Raw genomic sequence first — 19,344 nt, forward strand, 5'->3', positions numbered from 1 at the left:
TCTTCCAGGCTTTTCAGCCTCCACCAAATTTGTTTCACCAGAAGGGAGGTTATCTACACTCGCCAAGAGGCCATCTTGACAGATCTTCAGTGTTGATGTCTCTAGCTTTTTTTTCTCTTCTCTTTTTGTATCTTTATCATGCTTTCTTACTTCCCACAACATACTGTAAGGTCTGTTAAGATGTCCCCTCAATGAATGTTGATGTCCACCTTGCAGATGAAACCAGGAAGGAGGAATGAGCTTGTTGGGTACTGTCAGTGAACTGGTTTGGATGAGAAGATAAGATATGGCAATTGTCCTTGCCCTTGTCCTTACATATATTTGTTAGTCATTACCTCCTCATTCCGTTGCTCTCTCTTCTGATGCTAATCTGTCAGTATCGTATTAAATGTTCCTGCTTTTGTATATACTGTATAACTTTATTTATCACTTGTTTGTTCCTTTCTCCTACCTATTTAGACACAAGTCCCCCTCGCGCGCCCCCCCCCCCCCCCCACTAAAAAAAATTTATTCAGTGGTGGGTATGATGATAGGTTCAAAGCAACTTGTAAGTTTTACTGTCTGCTGCTCATCCATGAAATGTGTTTGTAAATTCCGGGTTACCAAAGAGCAGTCATTCTATCTTTTAGTCATCATCTTGTCCTTTTATAATAATTTAGGACATAAGTTATTTTTAGAAGAACCATTTGAAAATTTGAATTTCCAAAGGAACTAAATGCTAGAAGCCAGTTCTGAGGTACTGTACTACCATCCCAATTGTATTTTACTGATGTTAGCAGCTCCATTTCTGAAGTCCGATTCAGTGGTCGAATCACAGTAAAAACAATATTTTGAAACAAGATACACGATCAGCCAGAACATTATGACCACCTACCTATTATTGATATAAACTCGTCCAGGCGATAGCAGTGTCACCTGACGAGGAATGACGGCTAGTCAGATGAATTCACAGTGCTGTCTGTGTGTAGAATGAGGCAAATTGTGGTGGCCTAGAGGCTCGGCATGAGCATTTCAGAAACTGTACGACTTGTCGGGTGTTCGAAGAGTGCTGTAGTGAATGTCTTCAACAAGTGGCAAAACCAAAGTTAAACCACGTCCAAATGTTGAAGGGTTGGGTGACCACCCCTCATTACAGATGTCGGACGTTGTAGGCTGGGCAGACTGGTAAAACAGGACAGGCGGCGAACTGTGGTGGAACTAACATCAGACTTTAATGCTGGGCAGAGTACGAGTGTGTCTGAACACACAATGCACCGAACAGTCCTAAGGATGAACCTCCGCAGCCGACGACCCATGCATGTGCCAATGTTAACACGATGACATCAGCAACTACGACTAAAATGAGCACATGACCATCGTCACTGGACGTTGGCGCAGTGGTAGAGCGTTGCAAAGTCTGATGAATTCTGATACGTTCTTCATCATGCCGATAGAGTGTGAATCCGTAGTCTTCCAGGGGAACAGCTCCTTGACACCTGTACTGTGGGACGGAGACAAACTTGCGGTGGCTCAATTATGCTCTGGAGAACATTAACGTGGGCATCCATGGCTCCAGTGGAGTTTGTGCAAGTCACCATATAGCCGAGAAGTGTTGTACACTGCTTGCAAATCACATACACCCCTTCATGACGATCATGTTTCCCAACGGCAGCGGCATTTTTCAACAAGATAATGCGCCGTGTCACAGGGCCAGGAGTGTGATGGAGTGGTTCGAGGAACATAGTGGTGAGTTGCAATTGATGTGCTGGCCCCCCAACTCGCCAGATCTTAACCTGATCGAACACATCTGAGATGTGATTGAACGTAGTGTCAGAGCTCATTACCCGCCTCCCCAGAATTTATGGGAATTAGGTGAATTATGTGTGCAGATGTGGTGCCAACTCCCTGCAGGAGCCTACCAAGGGCTCATTGCTTCCATGCCAAGACGCGTCGCCGCTGTTATCCATGCCAAAGGTGGACATACCGGCTATTAGTCAGTTGGTCATAATGTTCTGGCCGATCAGTGTGTAGAGCCAGTCAGCAAAAATGTTTACCTCAAATAACTCATAAACCATTAAAGATATCAAAAATCTGCTTCCACTTTCAGTAATGTTACTGAGGGGGCTCATAATTGAACTTTAAGGACATTTCCTGTCTGTTGTGATAATGGTGCAAACTAAAAAAAATAAAAATAAATGGAACTACACTGCTTTCTACATGTAATATTGGAGTCATGAATAGGTTTTCAGTCTCTTAAAACTAATGCAAGATTCAGAAATACTGGATAATACCTGGAAATGAAAACATTGAATGTGATGGGTCACTATTTTGTATTACTAGGCGTTTATGAGGAGCAATCCAATCTGGCTTCCTGTCGTAAATGACGTCACCCATTAGGACCCGTCTTGCTCGCTTCAGCTACAGCCAGTCATAGGCGAGCCTGAGGCTCAGGGCTGCCCCTTCACCGCGACTCCATGGCTTCCTTTTGGGCCTTCCTGGAAGCACTAGAAATGAATAGAAGGTGTAACCTGAGCCTTCGATTTCCTGAGAGATCTGGGGACTTCTTGTCTGAAGAATTTGGAAGTGCTGCCCCCCTCCCTATAAAAGGCATTCAGCGGTTCAGTGTGAGCTGAGTCAGTCAGCAGTTGAGAGCGAGCAGTGCAGTGATTGTGTAGGTTCAGTTATGTGAGGACTGCGCCGAGGAGCGAGTGCTGCGTGTTAACTGACTTAACAGTGCAGCTGATTGACATGAGGCTACGAACAGAGGACTGCCTTATGTGAGTGCGAACTCTGTACCACAAACAGACTAGGGAGACTTGTGTTGCATGCGCACTCACTCCTAGTCTCTATCTTCACAGAATCGAACTGCTTGCTCTCAACTGCTGACAGATTGACTGAGCTCACACTGAACTACTGGGACTAGTTAAGTCATGCCTTTTATAGGGGAGTCAGCCCTTCCAGATTCTTCGGATGAGGAGAAGCCTCTGGATCTTTTGGAATATCAAAGGCTCTAGTTCCACCTTCTATTAGTTTCTGGTGCCGCCAGGAAGGACCAAAAGGAGATCACGGAGTAGTGGTCAAGAGAGCTGACCTGGGCCTCAGGCTTGCATGACTGGTTTTCACTGAAGCAAGCGGGGCAGGCCCTAATAGATGACGTTGCCCGCAACAGGAAGCCAGATTGGATTGCCCTGCCTAAAGGCGTAGTCATTCAAGATAGCAATCCACCACAATAATTAATAATTGTGAAGATCTTTTTGTGCTTATCTTATTGATCTTGAGCCCTTGCATGTCCTCTTCTCTCAGTTGTCACTTGCGAAGTGTGAACTGCGATGTGTGATCCTTGGTTCTATGCCAAATCATTGATCTTGTCGGTAACTATGCGCTTGTCATGCACCAGTGACATCAATTAGTTTTCAGGTGTCTTATTGTGCAATAGTGAAGTGATAAGAGTTAGTGTAAACAAAAGCTAAAGGAGTGTGAAACATTGTGCTTCATGAATTCAGAGTTGTACAATGAGACATCCAAAATCTGATGAAGTCATCGGTGTATGACAAGCAGAGAGTTAGCAGCGAGACCAGTGACTTGGCATGGAGCCAACGATTGCATATTGGAGTCCTGACTTGACAACTGAGATAAGAGAATGTGCAATAGCTGGAGTGCGATTAAATTAAGCTTAAAATCATTTCCACAATTACTTATAAATTATTGAGCCATTGAACACAGAGAATTTTAATATGAAATGTTTTCACGTTTGTTCATAATAATCACTTAATAATAATGTAGAAAAAACATATACCCTAATAAAAGTGATTTGAGTTAGAGTCTGATAATATTCTTTCAAGAAGGACACTTGTCATTCTGTTATTAATTGAATGTTTTCATTTCCGTGTATTTTCTAAAATTTCTTAATCTTACAATAGTATTGACAGACTCCAAAACTTAAAATTATATGTTAACTAAGTTAAAATTGAAATGAAAATGGCTTCCCTGTAACAGACTGTTGGTATGAATCACTAACCAAGCAGCCATGGCACGTACTATGTATTCTCATTTAAAAAAAAAAAATCATATTATCTTCCCTATAATTGAAACTCTTGGAATAGCAACATGATATACAGCCTCTTCTCAATTCAAAAGATGATGATAGTTGTCTCTTATATTCCACATGGCTTGAAACTCCTGAATGGTTCTTTAAAATTGGTAACAGATGTGTTGATTGTATAGATGTATGGAATGTTAGAGAATAATGATATTTCACGACTTGTTCTATGGAATCTTTTTTTTTTTTCTCTCTCTCTCTCTCTGAGATCAGTGCAATGGGTGCAAAATCTCTTTTTAGAAACCCTTTTGCTGAATCTGTAGATCTGCATGTAATTCCAGCTTTCTTCTTTTCTGTGTGGACTAAGAGTGCATGGGGTCGCTTAATTCTTGGTTAAAGGTTTTAATGCTGTTTTTGTTATTGTTGTATAAAGACGTAAATTCAGGATTGCTATCTGGAAAAAAGTGTTAAGTATTCAACTTAACGGAACATATTTATAAATATTCTCCACCTATTTGTTAATATTCTTTATATCTTGGGTATTGGTAACTTACATTTGTTTGCAGTTACTATTTTAACTGGTTTGGACATAACACTACTTTTCTAACAGTGCATCAGTCCTGTCATGCTGGCAAATATTGGGTATAAACCCAATAGACATCAGGTTAAAATGGAGAGTAAAGGGGATAGTCATGTTACAACCTTCAAACATTGGTCATTTTATACTTTTTATCTTAGCCCCTGTTACATGTACAGTAATGTAACAACCTAAATGAAAAATATTGTGTCTTTGCAATAGAATCACATATTTCAGAAATCGCATAGATATTATTGTATTCACTAATTCGAGCTGCTTTACGTCACGGCGACACAGATAGGTCTAATGGTGACAATGGGAGAGGAAAGGCCTAGGAGTGTGAAGGAAGCGGTCATGGCCTTAATTAAGGTACAGCTTCAGCATTTGCCTGGTGTGAAAAATCGGAAACCACAGAGAATCATCTTTAAGGCTGTGACAGTGGGGTTCGAACCCACTGTCTCCTGAACACTTAATACTGGCTGCACTTAAGCGACTGCAGCTCTCAAGCTCGGTTCACTAATTATTCAAATGATACACATTTAACTGTTGATATTTACAGTTTCCTTCACAGCAGGACCATTTATTAATGTATTTTCATTTCTAAAAATTGTACTGTCTTAAGCCACAGCTACAAAACCATTCACTTCCATAATTATTAATTTTAATTTTGTGCTACTTGAATATAACATATTTTGTTACAATTTTTTGTATGTTGATAATTTTTGTGCGAACAACGATCAACCCTAGGCACATAATTCCAGTCAGTTATATAGACATTATGCCCAAGAATACAAGTAAAATATCATTAAGATTTGCCACGTAGTTTAGAAGTTATGAGGGGAAACTGAATTGAAAAATGTAGTTTATGAGAAATGAGTGATAAAATTTATTGGAAATGCACTAACACATTGACCTTTCATTGCCTGCTAAAATGAAGTATCTGGAATGCAGATATTTACAAAATTCGTTCACCAGAATGTACTCCTGTAGTTGGGCTATAAACAAAAAACAAAATTAAGAAATAATTTTTTGAATGTTGTAACATAGGCAAAACCTTTTTTAAATGGCTATTACTTAAAAATTTGTTTGGGTATTTGAGCCCTAAGTGTAAATGGAGGGATTGGAAATTACATTAACTCACTGAGCTGTTGCAGTACTATATTGTATTGTCACTGATGTTAGGTTTATTCAGGCACAGTTTCTGATCAGTGTCGAGCGTGTGCCACGTGGAAGGAGGTTTCCTTGGCACGAAGGTACTTGTGTTTTGCTAGTCTTATGCGTCTCTTCATTCAAGATAAACCAGTTGTTGATGAATGCAGACTAACCCAGCCCACTACTAGGGTGTCCAGAAGATTTACATCAAAATTCAAAAGTCTAGATACTAATTTGTTTATCAAATTAACCAAATTGCCTGTTTTACACTTGAGAGTGGCATAATCTATCATCTTTGTACAAGTTGACATAAGAGGCCTAAAGGCCTGGAAAATATACAGTATATTCTGTGTTCATCTGTACAAGTTGTTTATGATTATGTGTTGAAGGCCAAATGAAGGTGTGTCTTTTGCAACACACAGCAGTATCAAATTATGAAAATGCACGTATTCAGCATACCCTTGCTGGGCTTGGCCTTGACATAGAAACATGGCCAAGAATATACCATATACATCGGTACCATTGCAGTTGGAATCTAGATTGGGACTATCACCTCAAGAAGTCTAATAGTCTTCTTGGCCACTATAAGACTCTCTAGTTCACTCTAGTAGAGGTGATAATCTCTGAAAATGTAACTCGTAGCATGAGCTAAAAGTATCAAATGGGTTATGTTAATTTGTGATATACTTGTCTTGAAAATCTGTATATCTTGCTGACCTTTGCATTGTCGCATGTTGATGATTTGTATGATTTACCATTTCATTTCAATAAATTTTGTGTGCCTGTGATGACTTGTCATAAAACAGTCAATATTTTCATATATTTTCCTTTTGTAGTTCTTGATTTTTATGTCAACATTAGTGAGACTGACAAAATGTTTTGATGTTTCTCTTTCAGGAGATCCTGGTTCAGTGAATTCGACTCCCTCCACCCCAATTCCAGCAGTAATGAATCATTACTCAAGAAACAATGGCGAAATTACATCACCTGCCAGGTACAACATAATTTTACATCACTTTTAAAAATTATTACTTTTTTTTTCCTTTACATTGATGTGTCTAACCACCTTTTTAATATGCAGGATGTTCTGTCAAAACCAGTGTTATTTTCATCATCAACACAAATCGATTTACTCATTATTGAGTGTCGTGACCCCACTGGCTTTGTTGGTTACATCTCTGCTGTAGCTTTGCCATCCCGGATGACCGGACGAGTTGGTTAGGGGCGCGCAGCTGTGTACTTGCATCCCGGAGATAGAGGGTTCAAACCCCACTGTCGGCAGCCCTGAAGATGGTTTTCCGTGGTTTCCCATTTTCACACCAGGCAAATGCTGGGGCTGTACCTTAATTAAGGCCACGGCCGCTTCATTCCCACTCCTAGGCCTTTCCTATCCCATCGTCACCATAAGACCTACCTGTGTCGGTGCGACGTAAAGAAAAGAAACCCATCCCTGATGATTATCATTTTTCCATAGGGCACATTGGAAACATAAACCAATGATGGTCTTCACTTGTCCTGTCCATCTGGTTGTAGTCTACTGCCATCAACCTCCCATTCCATGATAGATTTTCTGCAGGTCATATCGCAAAGTGTCCAAAGAACTGCTGTATGCTTTCATTGACACGAGAAGGCATTTTGAAATCTTCAGCTCCTGAAATATTGACACATTGGTTATTGTTGTGGTCCAAAGCACACGTAGCATTCCATGCCAGCATCATAATTTAAAGACATCGATGTGTTTCCTGTCCAAAGCCTTTATGATTCAGCTGTCACAACCATATGAGAAAACAGAGAAGGCAAGGGTTTCAACAAGATGGATCTTTGTATTATTAGTAATTTCCCTGTTCTTCCAGGTCTTAATTAATTTCATCATACCTACTCATCCTAGCAAAATTCTTCTCCTTATCTCTTTCTCGGAACTTCTCATATCTTATGGACTAGATATGTCATGGATTCTTCTTCTTCTTCTTCTTCTTCTTCTTCTTCTTCTTCTTCTTCTTCTTCTTCTTCTTCTTCTTCTTCTTCTTCTTCTACTACTTCTTCTTCTTCTTCTTCTTCTTCTTGAAGTTACATGTCCCCAGGGGATGTTGGTTGTCAGTCTGGTCCAGGCCTTCCTGTTAATAGCTGCTCTAAGTAAGTCAGCTGATGGGTATTGGGCCACTATTGTAGGTTTCCTAACCAGGAAACAAGTAGTCACCCAGAGCCTTAGTAGACAGATAAGTTCGAGTGGTGTCTTTAAAAGTAGGAAAGATCAAAATATGAAGATAAAGTAGGAATTCGGGAGGACAAATTGGAGCAAATATTTGTTTATCCCTTTCAGACCTGAAAGAAAACTGGCGGTGTGAATTATTGTTTGTACGTCAAAAACGGACTAAAATGCTCTTAAATACATATATTTTTAGTTTATTCTACAAAATAAAAATTAACATCTGAAAAAAAAAAAGCACCCGCACAATTGTGCGTGTCAGGACTTAATTCACTACTTACAAAAAAGAAAAGTTACCTCAATGCTATATACATATGTACATGATCAAATGTTCTGTTTTACAGTGTGGAACAATTTTAAACAATTAAATCTTCGTTCAAACACAAGTAAACGTTACATTTTCTACATTGAAGAAGAGTTTTGATATTACTGCCCTTTTGGCAGCAGCAGCTTGTCGTCAGACCTGAATGAAATCTGGAGGTGCTAAAATGTCAAAAACTTACTAAAATGCTCTCAAATACATGTTTTTACAGTTTATTTTATAAAATAAGAACTATCGGCTGAAAAACAGAACCCACACATTTGTGCATGTCAGGACTTCATTCACTACTGCAAAAAATAAAAAATAAAAAATATTCAACCCAGTACATGTGAATATGCACATGTACATGATCAAATGTTCTGTTTTACAGTGTGGAACAATATTAAACAATTAAAATCTTATACATTACATTTCTCATGTAGAGTATGAGTTTTGCTTTCACAGTCCTTTTTGCGACAGCACCCAGCACTCCTGCATGCATTGGCTGTAAGGAAACCTAGCCCGCACATATGTGCGTATCAACATTCAAAACCTCATGGTATTACGTACGATGTTGAAAGTTCACAATTGATGTTTGCTACACAATCTACACACTTCTGATATTCAGTAAAGCTTCTAGATTAATATGAATGCAATACATAAATACTTACTTTAGGCATTACTGCTTCCCGCCATCTTGCTAATGAACTGTATTTTTAAACTCTTCTTCCTTCTCCCTGGTGGTCAAATAATAAATGAAAACAGCTGAAGTACATGCTACGTGTCCCGCACAAGCACTGCAGTGCGGTCTAGCGCCAAGAAAACGTCAAATAAGCTCAGACATAAATAAAATACGAACCCGCACAGTTGTGCGTACACGGTCCGAAAGGGTTATAGGAAGGGGAGTTAGGGGTTGGAATAACTTACCAAGGGAGATGTTCAATAAATTTTCAATTTCTTTGAAATCATTTAAGAAAAGGCTAGGAAAACAACAGATAGGGAATCTGCCACTTTGGCGACTGCTCTAAATGCAGATCAGTAGGGATTGGATTGATTGATTGATTGATTGATTGATTGATTGATTGATTGATTGATTGATTGATTGATTGATTGATATTTACAATAAGCATGTTCTTCCTTTGACTTTTCCTTATGGTATGTGTTGGTAATGTAAGGGTTATTCTGCCCGAAGGCAGGTCCGAACCTCCGCAGAGGTGTTCCTGAGCCGGAGTTTACGTGCGGTAGGGTGGCCAGTTCCTTTCCGCTCCTTCATTCCCTTACCCCCCACCAACAGCGCGTGGCAACCCATCCAACTCCTGACCACGCCCAATGTTGCTTAACTTCGGAGATCTCACGGGATCCGGTGTTTCAACACGGCTACTATGGCCATTGGCATGGTATGAGTTGTTCTGGATGATATTTCTCTTTAGGAATATTATGGCCCTTTCTTTGGTGGTTTTCGTTATTTCTAGTTGTTTTCTTATGAGCTGCATAACCATATTGTTTGTTAAATAATTAATCCAAGATACAGAATTCGGAGCAAAACTAAGGCTGTCTTCACATCCACCACTTTGCAACTGCAGGATGGAGGTTCAGCTGTGGTGACAGTTGATCTTTCTACACCCGTAAGTACACAGTACTGAAATGGGTTTCAAAGAGGAAGTGTTACTGTTGCTTTTGTTACTTCAGCAAAGATGGCGTCATTGAAATAGAGTTTATTGAATCCATCCTATTGTAGAAAACAGGAGCAAGTCAGTTTCATTTACTGTATCAGTCTTTAAGACTGTATAATGCCAAGTTTTTAATTATTCAGTTATATATTCATTTACGGGCATTAGAGATCACGTTAGATAACAGTTACATGTTTCTGGAATCCTTCCTCACAGCCCAGAACTTCAGCATCCTCTCTCTGGCAGCCTGTCTTCTTTCTTCCGTCCACTCACGGTTAAGTTTTGGTTCGTCATGGAATCCCTGAAATCTGTCGATCACTGACCTCAACTTTGTTCGGTTTGAGATGTCTTCTGAATTCAATCCCACCCGTCTGAGATCCTTTCTCACCTCCCTGAACCATTTGTCCGACACTTTAGGTCTGCTGTCTAGTATTGTGAAAATCCTTTTCGTTAGTCTCTTCTCATCCATTCTAAATAAATGCCCATAGAATTTAAGTCTCCGTTTTCTCATGGACTCAGTTAGCCTTTCATTGTCTCGGTAAAGTTCTTCCCTTCCTCGCAGCCTATACTGTCTATCCACAATCTTTGGACCCATTATTTTGCAAATTATCTTTTTTTCAAATTTCTCAGCTTCTCTCAGTCCCGCTTTTCCTGTCATTTGGAGGCATTCACTAGCATAAAGACATTCCGTTTTAATCACTGTGTTGTAGTGCCTTAGTTTAGCTCGTCTGGAGATGATTTTCTTCTTGTATATAGGATATGTCCTACGAAAAGCCGCAGCCATTTTCTCCCATCTGGCGTTGTTTGCTTCTCTTTCATTTGTTTTCAATTGCACTATTTCACCCAAATACTTAAAGCTATCAACTCTTTCTATTTTACCGTGTTCTGTCTTCAGGTACCGAGGGGCTGTTTTGATGTTTGTTATATATTTAGTTTTTTCTAAAGAAATCTGTAGTAATAATTAATAAATTAACAGAGAAGAAATATGTATCCTCGGCTGGAAACGAAGGGAACAACTGAAGTGAGTGGATGTGCGCGAGGTTCGCTGTGCTATCACTGGCTTGTTGTTGGCGTGTCGCCCATGTGAATTGCATTCGACCACTGCCAGCAATGATTTTGTGGGTGATGTTGTCCACAGATGCGACCGTGTCATGGGTGAACTTGACTGCAGTGTGTGGTAAGTGTGAAAGCAACATTGCAATTCCATAAGAGCTCGAGACCGCCCACAGCCAACCACTGTGGTGTGGTTGCAAAGTGGTACGTGTGAAGGCAGTCAAAAACATGAACAGCGAGAGACCTGGCAGAAAATACTTTGACTGTAATCTGCAAAGAAAAGGACCAAGGGGAAGGCCAAGGTAATGCTGGATAGAGACAGTAAAATCAGATGTGAAAGAGAAAGGTCCATTCAGGAATATATCATGGAAAAGCTGAAGACAGGAGGAGATGGTGAATGTTTGTCGAGATCAGCCAAGGCAACTGTGCAACTCATGATGGTTATTGAAGGAGGGAAAAAACTGAAGGAGGGAAGAAAGAAAGAAAGAAAGAGAGAAATTCTGCACAAACATGGAATAGCCAAGCACCTCTGCTACCTTTCTATTTTAGTATGTCTCTCAGCAATCACTTATCACTAGAGTTTGGATTTACATGCAAATGCATGTTTTAAAATAAGCTGGTTACACTTCTCAAACTTTGTAAATATTCCAAATAACCGTTCGTTTTCCCTGCATGTTAGCATATTTTGGCTTTTTTTAGGAGAAAATTAATGCATAATGCATATTTTGAAGATTTTGGATTTAAAGCAAATGTTTGGACGCTTAACATTGCATAATGTAACTTTTCTTCTGTCTTTGGCACATATATAATGCATATACTGAATTTTATGAATGTTGGTGTGCAGAATTTGGGACCATTGTTTACGTTATACAGTATGTCTATTATTGAGAGACAGAGAGAATATATTCCTGGCATCCTATGTGACAACCAATGTTAGTACATACAGTAGAGGTCCTATATTCCAATTAACCAAGTACATTCTTATCTGTTGCTTGAGTTAACATTGCCGGAAGTCCCCACTTCGATCTCTGTAGTTCTTAGGAATAAGGTGTCCCAGTTATACATCGCTATAAATTGAACCTTAAATTGTGCATTACTCATTGACGACTCATTTTTTTGTCTATGTTGGACGAACAAAACAAAACTTGTATCACACTTCAGTGATGCCGCATTACTGAGATAGCAGCTTACAAACCTTGGTTTTGTACTGAACCCTCTTCGGTTGTTATCTTGGAATTTCCTACCCGGAACTCTCACTCGTCTTTGTTATCGCAGCAGGCAATCGTTATCAGTTATTGAGGACATTTGAAAGTGTCTGCAATGATCACACTGTTACATCCAGAGACTAAATGGAATGCACCCACCAGATTTTGTACTCTTTGGTTTTGAGAACAGTTTTTGTTTTTGTACGAGAAATAACGATGTAAATAAAGTTTTAAGTTTGTGGAAAATAATAAGTCATCACCTGTGTGACTATCAGACGAATTCCGTTTTATCGAGTAGATTTTCGGGTTCGACGTAACATTAGTGGCGACCGTGACAGGACGTGAACAAAGCAGTAATTTGAAATGGATAAGTTGACTAAATCGCGAAAACCAATACGTGCGATGTTCACGAAAACATACGATGCGGTGATGGCGGAAACAGACCCCAACAAGGTAAGATTGCATTTTACTAAACTAGAACGACTAGAAAATGAACTCAAGGATGCCGATGAGAAAATATTAGAAGTGCTTCTCGACGACAGTGACGAAGAACGATACACAAATGAATACGACAAAGTGAATGAATATCGTGATAAAGTAGATGAAGCTCGTCGGAGAATGGAGTGTGTTGTATTAACACAACGTACAAATGAAGGAAATCAAATATCGAGTGATGGTTTCGTAGGTTTCTCGCAGAAAAAGCTCAAACTGCCGAAAATCGAACTTCGAAAATTTTCCGGAGAGGTTAGGGACTGGTTAGGGTTTTGGAGTCAGTTTCGTCGAATTCATGACGACTCAGACATAGAAAAGGAAGATAAATTTCAATATTTGATCCAATGTACTGTTGAAGGAAGTAGAGCTAGGGAGGTGGTAACTAGTTTCCCTCCAACAGCTAAAAATTATGATAGTGCAGTTCAGTGCCTTAAAAGTAGATTTGGAAAAGAAGAATTACTCGTAGAATTTTATGTTCGTGAACTACTTGGACTTGTGATTCAAAATGTTTCTTCAACACAAAGACTAACTCTCCTAAAGCTCTACGATCGCTTAGAATCCCACCTTCGATCCCTTGAATCTCTGGGCATGACTGCTGACAAGTACGCAGCATTCTTGTTTCCGTTAGTTGAGTCATCTCTACCAGAAGACCTGCTGAGAATATGGCTTAGAAATTCTGTCCATCACTCTGTTAGTGACTCTACCGAGGATTTATACTGTGACAAACTCTCGCAACTGATTGTATTCCTCAAGAATGAAGTGGAAGGTGAACAGAGGGTAGCACTTGCCCAAGGAGGATTTAATACAGCAAATCAGAAGCCTACAAAGCAGAAACCTAGGTTAAACGAAGTGGAAAACATGGCCACTGCTAGTAGTCTGTTCACAGGAGACATTAAAGATCTTGGAAATGTATGTGTATTCTGCAGAAAATCTCATGAGAGCAAAGAGTGCTTCAGGGCACAGAAGATGACTCTAGTGGAACGAAAGAATATTTTGATGAAAGCAGGGTATTGTTTTCAGTGCTTGAAACCTGGTCATGTTGCCAAGATCTGTAAGGGTAATGTACTGTGTCACTTTCCAAGTTTTTTCAAATTGTCAGGCTCATAGGATGGATACTGCGATTTGTTGGAAAATCATTGAAACGTAGCAGTTGTGAAAGTGGGAGTGATCTCTCTGCTTCAGAACTAGCACAGGCGGAGAGAAGGCTCCTGCATCTTGTCCAGACAGGGGTTCTGGAAGAAACTGAAAGACGACGACTGAACTCCCTTTGCACCTTTGTGGACCAAGATGGTCTTCTGAGGCTGAAGACTAAAATTGTTCAAAGAGAAGATGAGGAAAATTTTAGATATCCCATTCTTCTGCCTTCCAGTCACAAACTTGTAGAGATTCTAATCAGAGACTACCACATACAATATTCTCATGCGGGTGTTGGGGTGTTACTTAGAATATTAAGGGAAGAATACTGGATCTTAAGAGGTCGGAAGACAGTACGAAGGGTGATCACAAAATGTGTCAAATGTCGACGATTTGAGTCAGAGAAAATTGATGTAGAACCTGCTCCATTGCCAGAAGATAGAGTGAAAGATTCGTCCGTCTTCGAGGTCAGTGGGGTTGATCTTGCTGGGCCGCTGATTTTAAGGGGTGGAGAGAAAGCTTGGATTTTGTTGTTTACTTGTGCTGTGTATCGAGCTGTACATATTGATCTGGTGTTAAGCCTTTCCACAGAAGCATTTCTTCAAGGACTTAGACGATTTATTGCAAGGCGGGGACAACCCAGAGTTATATACAGTGACAATGGGACCAACTTCACAGGAGCTGTGAATTCCTTTGACTCTTTGGACTGGCATAAGATAAAAGAGGAAACATCTTCAAGGAGGATCCAGTGGAAATTCATTCCACCCACGGCTGCTTGGTGGGGTGGATGGTGGGAGAGGATCATTCAAATGGTCAAGAAGTTGTTGAAGAGGACATTGGGAAGAGCCTCTCTCACCTACGAAGAGGCTTTGACTGTCTTATGCGATGTGGAGTCTGTGGTAAATTCTAGGCCTTTGACGTACCTGTCTGAGGATCCAAGCGACTTAGTGCCACTGACTCCTGCAATGTTCCTGCAGGACAACCGGTCGATTGGAGTCCCTGATCTGGATCGCCTTGACAAGACTGATCTCAGAAGACGGGCCAAGTACCTGCAGCGTTTACGGGAGGAATTGAGAAAAAGGTTCCGTGATGATTACCTGAGCCTTTTAGTACATCCGCAAGTTAAAGGAAAGTATCGAAGGATGCTAAAGATTGGTGACATTGTGTTAGTAGGCTCTGATCAAAGGAAAAGACTCGATTGGCCTTTGGTAAAGTGATTGAGATGTTTCCTGGTAAAGATGGTAACATAAGAGTGGTTCGAGTGCAGACTGCTGGGCGGGACATCATCAGGCCCATTCAACGTTTGTACCCACTGGAGATTACTTCATCGCAGGATACCTTACACGTGGAAGATGATGGAGATAATGAGCAAGAAAGTGTTATTTCTGCTGTAAAAGATGAAGTGAAAACGAAAAGTGGACGTTTGGTGAAACTCCCTGCACGATATAGGACTTAAGTTTTGTGATAAGTTCTTGTCTTGTTAAACTGTGAAGGTGAAATGACTGTCAGATTATTTTATTGGTTCATTTTGGTTTTCTGTTAACAGGGGAATAAAGAAAACCAAAAGGTTACATCCAGAGACTAAATGGAATGCACCCACCAGATTTTGTACTCTTTGGTTTTGAGAACAGTTTTTGTTTTTGTACGAGAAATAACGATGTAAATAAAGTTTTAAGTTTGTGGAAAATAATAAAAGTCATCACCTGTGTGACTATCAGACGAATTCCGTTTTATCGAGTAGATTTTCGGGTTCGACGTAACACACACAGAGTTGTAGCTGGGGCAGCTAGAGATACGTCAAACAAAGTGATCCGTTCAAATCCTGACTTTGAATTCGTCAAATTTATATAAGACGCATTATGGTGAACATGCAAAAGATGTACAATTTGACCTCACTTTGTCCCAAATCTATGCACTTGTCACTTCTTATGATGTAGAAAGGTCATTTTCTGTGTTTAAGAATATGCTGATAAACAGATGAGCTTAAATCAAAACAGTTTGGAGAAATTATGGTAGTTGTTGTACAGTGTTTCAAAGGAACTGAATTTTGATAGTGCATATTTTCCAGTTTATTGTGAATGTTTTGCCATATGATAGTGCATGAATTTTGAGATTTGATAGTGTATGGAAATCCGGGCTCTATTTATCACTCTACCCACCCTCTGTCATCATTCTCATCTCACAGCAGAACTTCATCCCAGAATGAGCCAGCGCTTGTTGACTTTCATCAAAGAGGAGTTAAATTTTAAAAGCCTGATAATTATTGCTTATTTCCGAGTTAACTGTGATTATTTATGACTTTTTTCCCTTTTCAGCACGGATCATGATATGACGAGGTCACTGGAATTGTCCCTGAATAAGGGATTCAAGGGGGAGATGCCACCAAATCAAAAGGCAGTGACAGAAGGCGAGGTAGAGGTGCGCAAGAAGGTGAGCCCGATGGTTAGAGTCTACATTTTTTATGAATATTCTCTCTCTGGTGGAGCCTGGATGTTATGAAACATTTAACTCCTCAGAAGGATGGTTATATTTCAGTGTGTATTCCTCAAAGACGTCAGCTTGATTCATATATTTCGTTTTTCTCTTCCAGTATACAGTATATATCGAGGGGGAGGGGGTGTGAAAGCAGAGTCGCAGAATTCCTCTCTTCCCAACAAGATAACCATGGTCTGAATCTCAGCCAACGCATGTGGAATTTTAAAAATGAAAAATCACATCCCTGTAGTGTGGACTCCACATAAAACTGTAGGTCCCATGACTGTGATCACAGTATCTACAGTAATGCGGAACTACACGCTCTGTTTTTATACAGGGTATATCGGAATTCAGCCGGCCCCGTGATGTAGGGGCCTGCCTCTTACCTGGAGGCCCCAGGTTTGATTACCGGCCAGGTCAGGGATTTTTACCTGCATCTGAGGGCTGGTTCAAGATCCACTCAGCCTACGTGATTACAATTGAGGTGCTATCTGACGGTGAAATGGCGGCCCCGATCTAAAAAGCCAAGAATAACGGTCGAGAGGATCTGTCGTGCTGACTACATGACACCTCGCAATCTGCAGGCCTTCGGACTTAGCAGCGGTCACTTGGTAGGCCATGGCCCTTTGGGGCTGTTGCACCATAGGGTTTGGTTTTGGTATCAGAATTCTATACTCAAACTATTAGGGACGATACAAGAGATGGGTGGGAGAATCCATTCAAGTACAATTTGTTGGAATAAGTTTGTCACAATTAAAAAATTAAATTCCAGCAGTTATTTTCAATAAACTGGAAGACTTGTGGTTTGTTTCTGTAATGACAGTTACCTGTAGATGCATAGTTATCAGTGACTTAACATGATGATATGTTTAAAATGAATTTCCGAAACAACATTTACCGTCTTCTTCACAGTTAACTGCGCAGTGACTAATAACTGCAGCTAAAGCTGTAGTTACCTCTATGTTAGAACTGATTCCAACAAGTACCGATATGCAGTGCCACTTTATTTCTGTTTTGTACAAGGTCTTATATTAGTTTTGTAAAAATTAGTGACAATGAACTGATTATAATATATTCACAGTCATTCATTGTAGTGTTTACATGCTTTCTTTTCTTTTTTTACGTTATGGTAAATATCCTGCGTTTCTAGTATTGTAGGCAGTATTACAATACTAGTTTATATCAGCAATATGGAATTATCTTCATCTTCCTCGTCATCAGATTCTGTGTCGTCATGTAATGGTAGATTAAAAAAAAAAATAGGGCAAGGTCCACTTTAATTCACAACACCGGGAAGTTTCAAGATGGGTATGTTAATACAGTTCGCACCATCCAGTTACGTCAGATGGGTAAATAAAGGCCGTGGTAATAATGGTAGTTCGAACAGCAAGACAGATCGCACTCTCGCCCTACTAAAGAAATAGCGCAGTGGAAATCGTGCATCGTGCATATGAGCCCTGAATAACAGAGTGGCAAATCAAGTAAGGAATATGATGGATTGAGATTAGAAAACAAGAGAAAACCACAATAAATTTTGATGACAAATATATTGAAACTAATCAAACCGAAATCTCCACAAATTTCCTCGAAAAAACCACTAAACTATACAAAGATGGTACTTTCCCAACCATTAAGCTCTAAGCTTGCCAATTTGTTTCAAGATGAAACCTACAAGAGAGAAAATAAGAGAGAAAGAACCAGGAAAAGAGGAAGCAGGAAAAACGGAAAATATCCCTACCTAACGACAAGTTAATAAGATTAGCAGGAAATACAAAAAAAATGTTTTAGAGTTACATTCTCAAAAAAGGAACACGATACAATACAAAAATCCTCCAAAGTGAAGTCCATAGAATGATCAGAAATAAATTAACATTTGATAGGAACTCCATCCATTACAGTCAATCACGTACAAGGTCGTGTTTAATAAGTTCATCGACCCGTCGGAAGTCCCGGTAAATCCAAGGAGGCTATTCCAAGACAGTCTCATTCAAACTCGCATAATTTAAACATGAATCCGAACCACAGTTCATGCGTAAACATGCATGGGACTCGCGAGGCACTAGACCTTGAACACTTGAACACGCACAGCTCGAGAGAAAGTTGCACCTGAGTTCATAATTTGGCATTATTCGTAGGTTGAAAGAAGGTAAAGTCTTGGTTAGGAAATGCCATGCTTCCAGATTAATGTTAGAAAAGGAAAGTTGGTCCTTCTGAAATTCCAAATTTAAAAGAAGGAACAGAAATGTTTGTCATACCTCATCTCGAAGTTCGTTGCACTAACACAGGAAAGGCAATCATGTGCGCAGCTCCATGATAACAGAGACGATATTTCACTTTCCACCCTCCACACAGGCTAAGGTCCATCTCAGTTAACACGGAGAAAAGTCTGGTTTATATATGATTGAGTAGAGGGGAAACAATTGTGAGAGGCACATACAGAATATTCCCGATGTTACGGGAGCATGCGCAGCAAACAAAACAGTATCATGCGACGTCAGCAGGCAAGAAGGTGGTCAGTTGACAGCAGATGGTGAAGATGAATAGAGCTGAGGTCCGTAGAGAGTACATGATTTTCAATAAATATTTGCGATGAGGTTATCGAGTCCCAGTTGCAGAGAGAAATACAGCGTGTTATTGTGATGAAGGTGAGTCCATAACAGTAATAGAATAATGAGGGTTATGTGCATGGCGAATTTCTTTGAAGTAGATGCCGGTGATATGACGAGTCCGTTACAGTCAAAGATGACTTGCCTGTTTTGGGTGCTCTATCAATGCCACGAATGTTCAGGGCTTTGAAAAATCCATTCGATCACTTTAATGAAACCGAATTTCATATGAGGTACAGTTAATAAAACGGACAGTGATGATGTTAGAACATCAAATTGGTCAAAATATTAGACCTGAAACACACCGAAACCAATCTGTAAGTTCATTAAATCAAATCCTGATTACCCTAGATTTCTGGCAACAGGAGCTTTCCAAATTTTACTCGGTGATGACATTAACCTACATAAATCGATGACATGTTGCATATTGCAGAAGATGCTCCCTCGAATTGCTG

General features: G+C 39.9%; 1 protein-coding gene across 1 annotated transcript in view; it reads left to right on the forward strand.

Annotated features, from left to right (window-relative positions):
• The window catches only part of Cdep (Chondrocyte-derived ezrin-like domain containing protein), a 510,959-nt gene that overhangs the window by 450,903 nt on the left and 40,712 nt on the right, over positions 1-19,344 (forward strand). Inside the window, exons 12-13 of the mRNA XM_067158544.2 lie at positions 6,645-6,741; positions 16,124-16,238. Of these exons, the coding sequence (XP_067014645.2) occupies positions 6,645-6,741; positions 16,124-16,238 (212 nt within the window). The remainder of the gene's footprint in view (positions 1-6,644; positions 6,742-16,123; positions 16,239-19,344) is intronic.

Source organism: Anabrus simplex, chromosome 14 (assembly GCF_040414725.1).
Source record: "Anabrus simplex isolate iqAnaSimp1 chromosome 14, ASM4041472v1, whole genome shotgun sequence".
NCBI classification, from domain to species: Eukaryota; Metazoa; Arthropoda; class Insecta; order Orthoptera; family Tettigoniidae; genus Anabrus; species Anabrus simplex.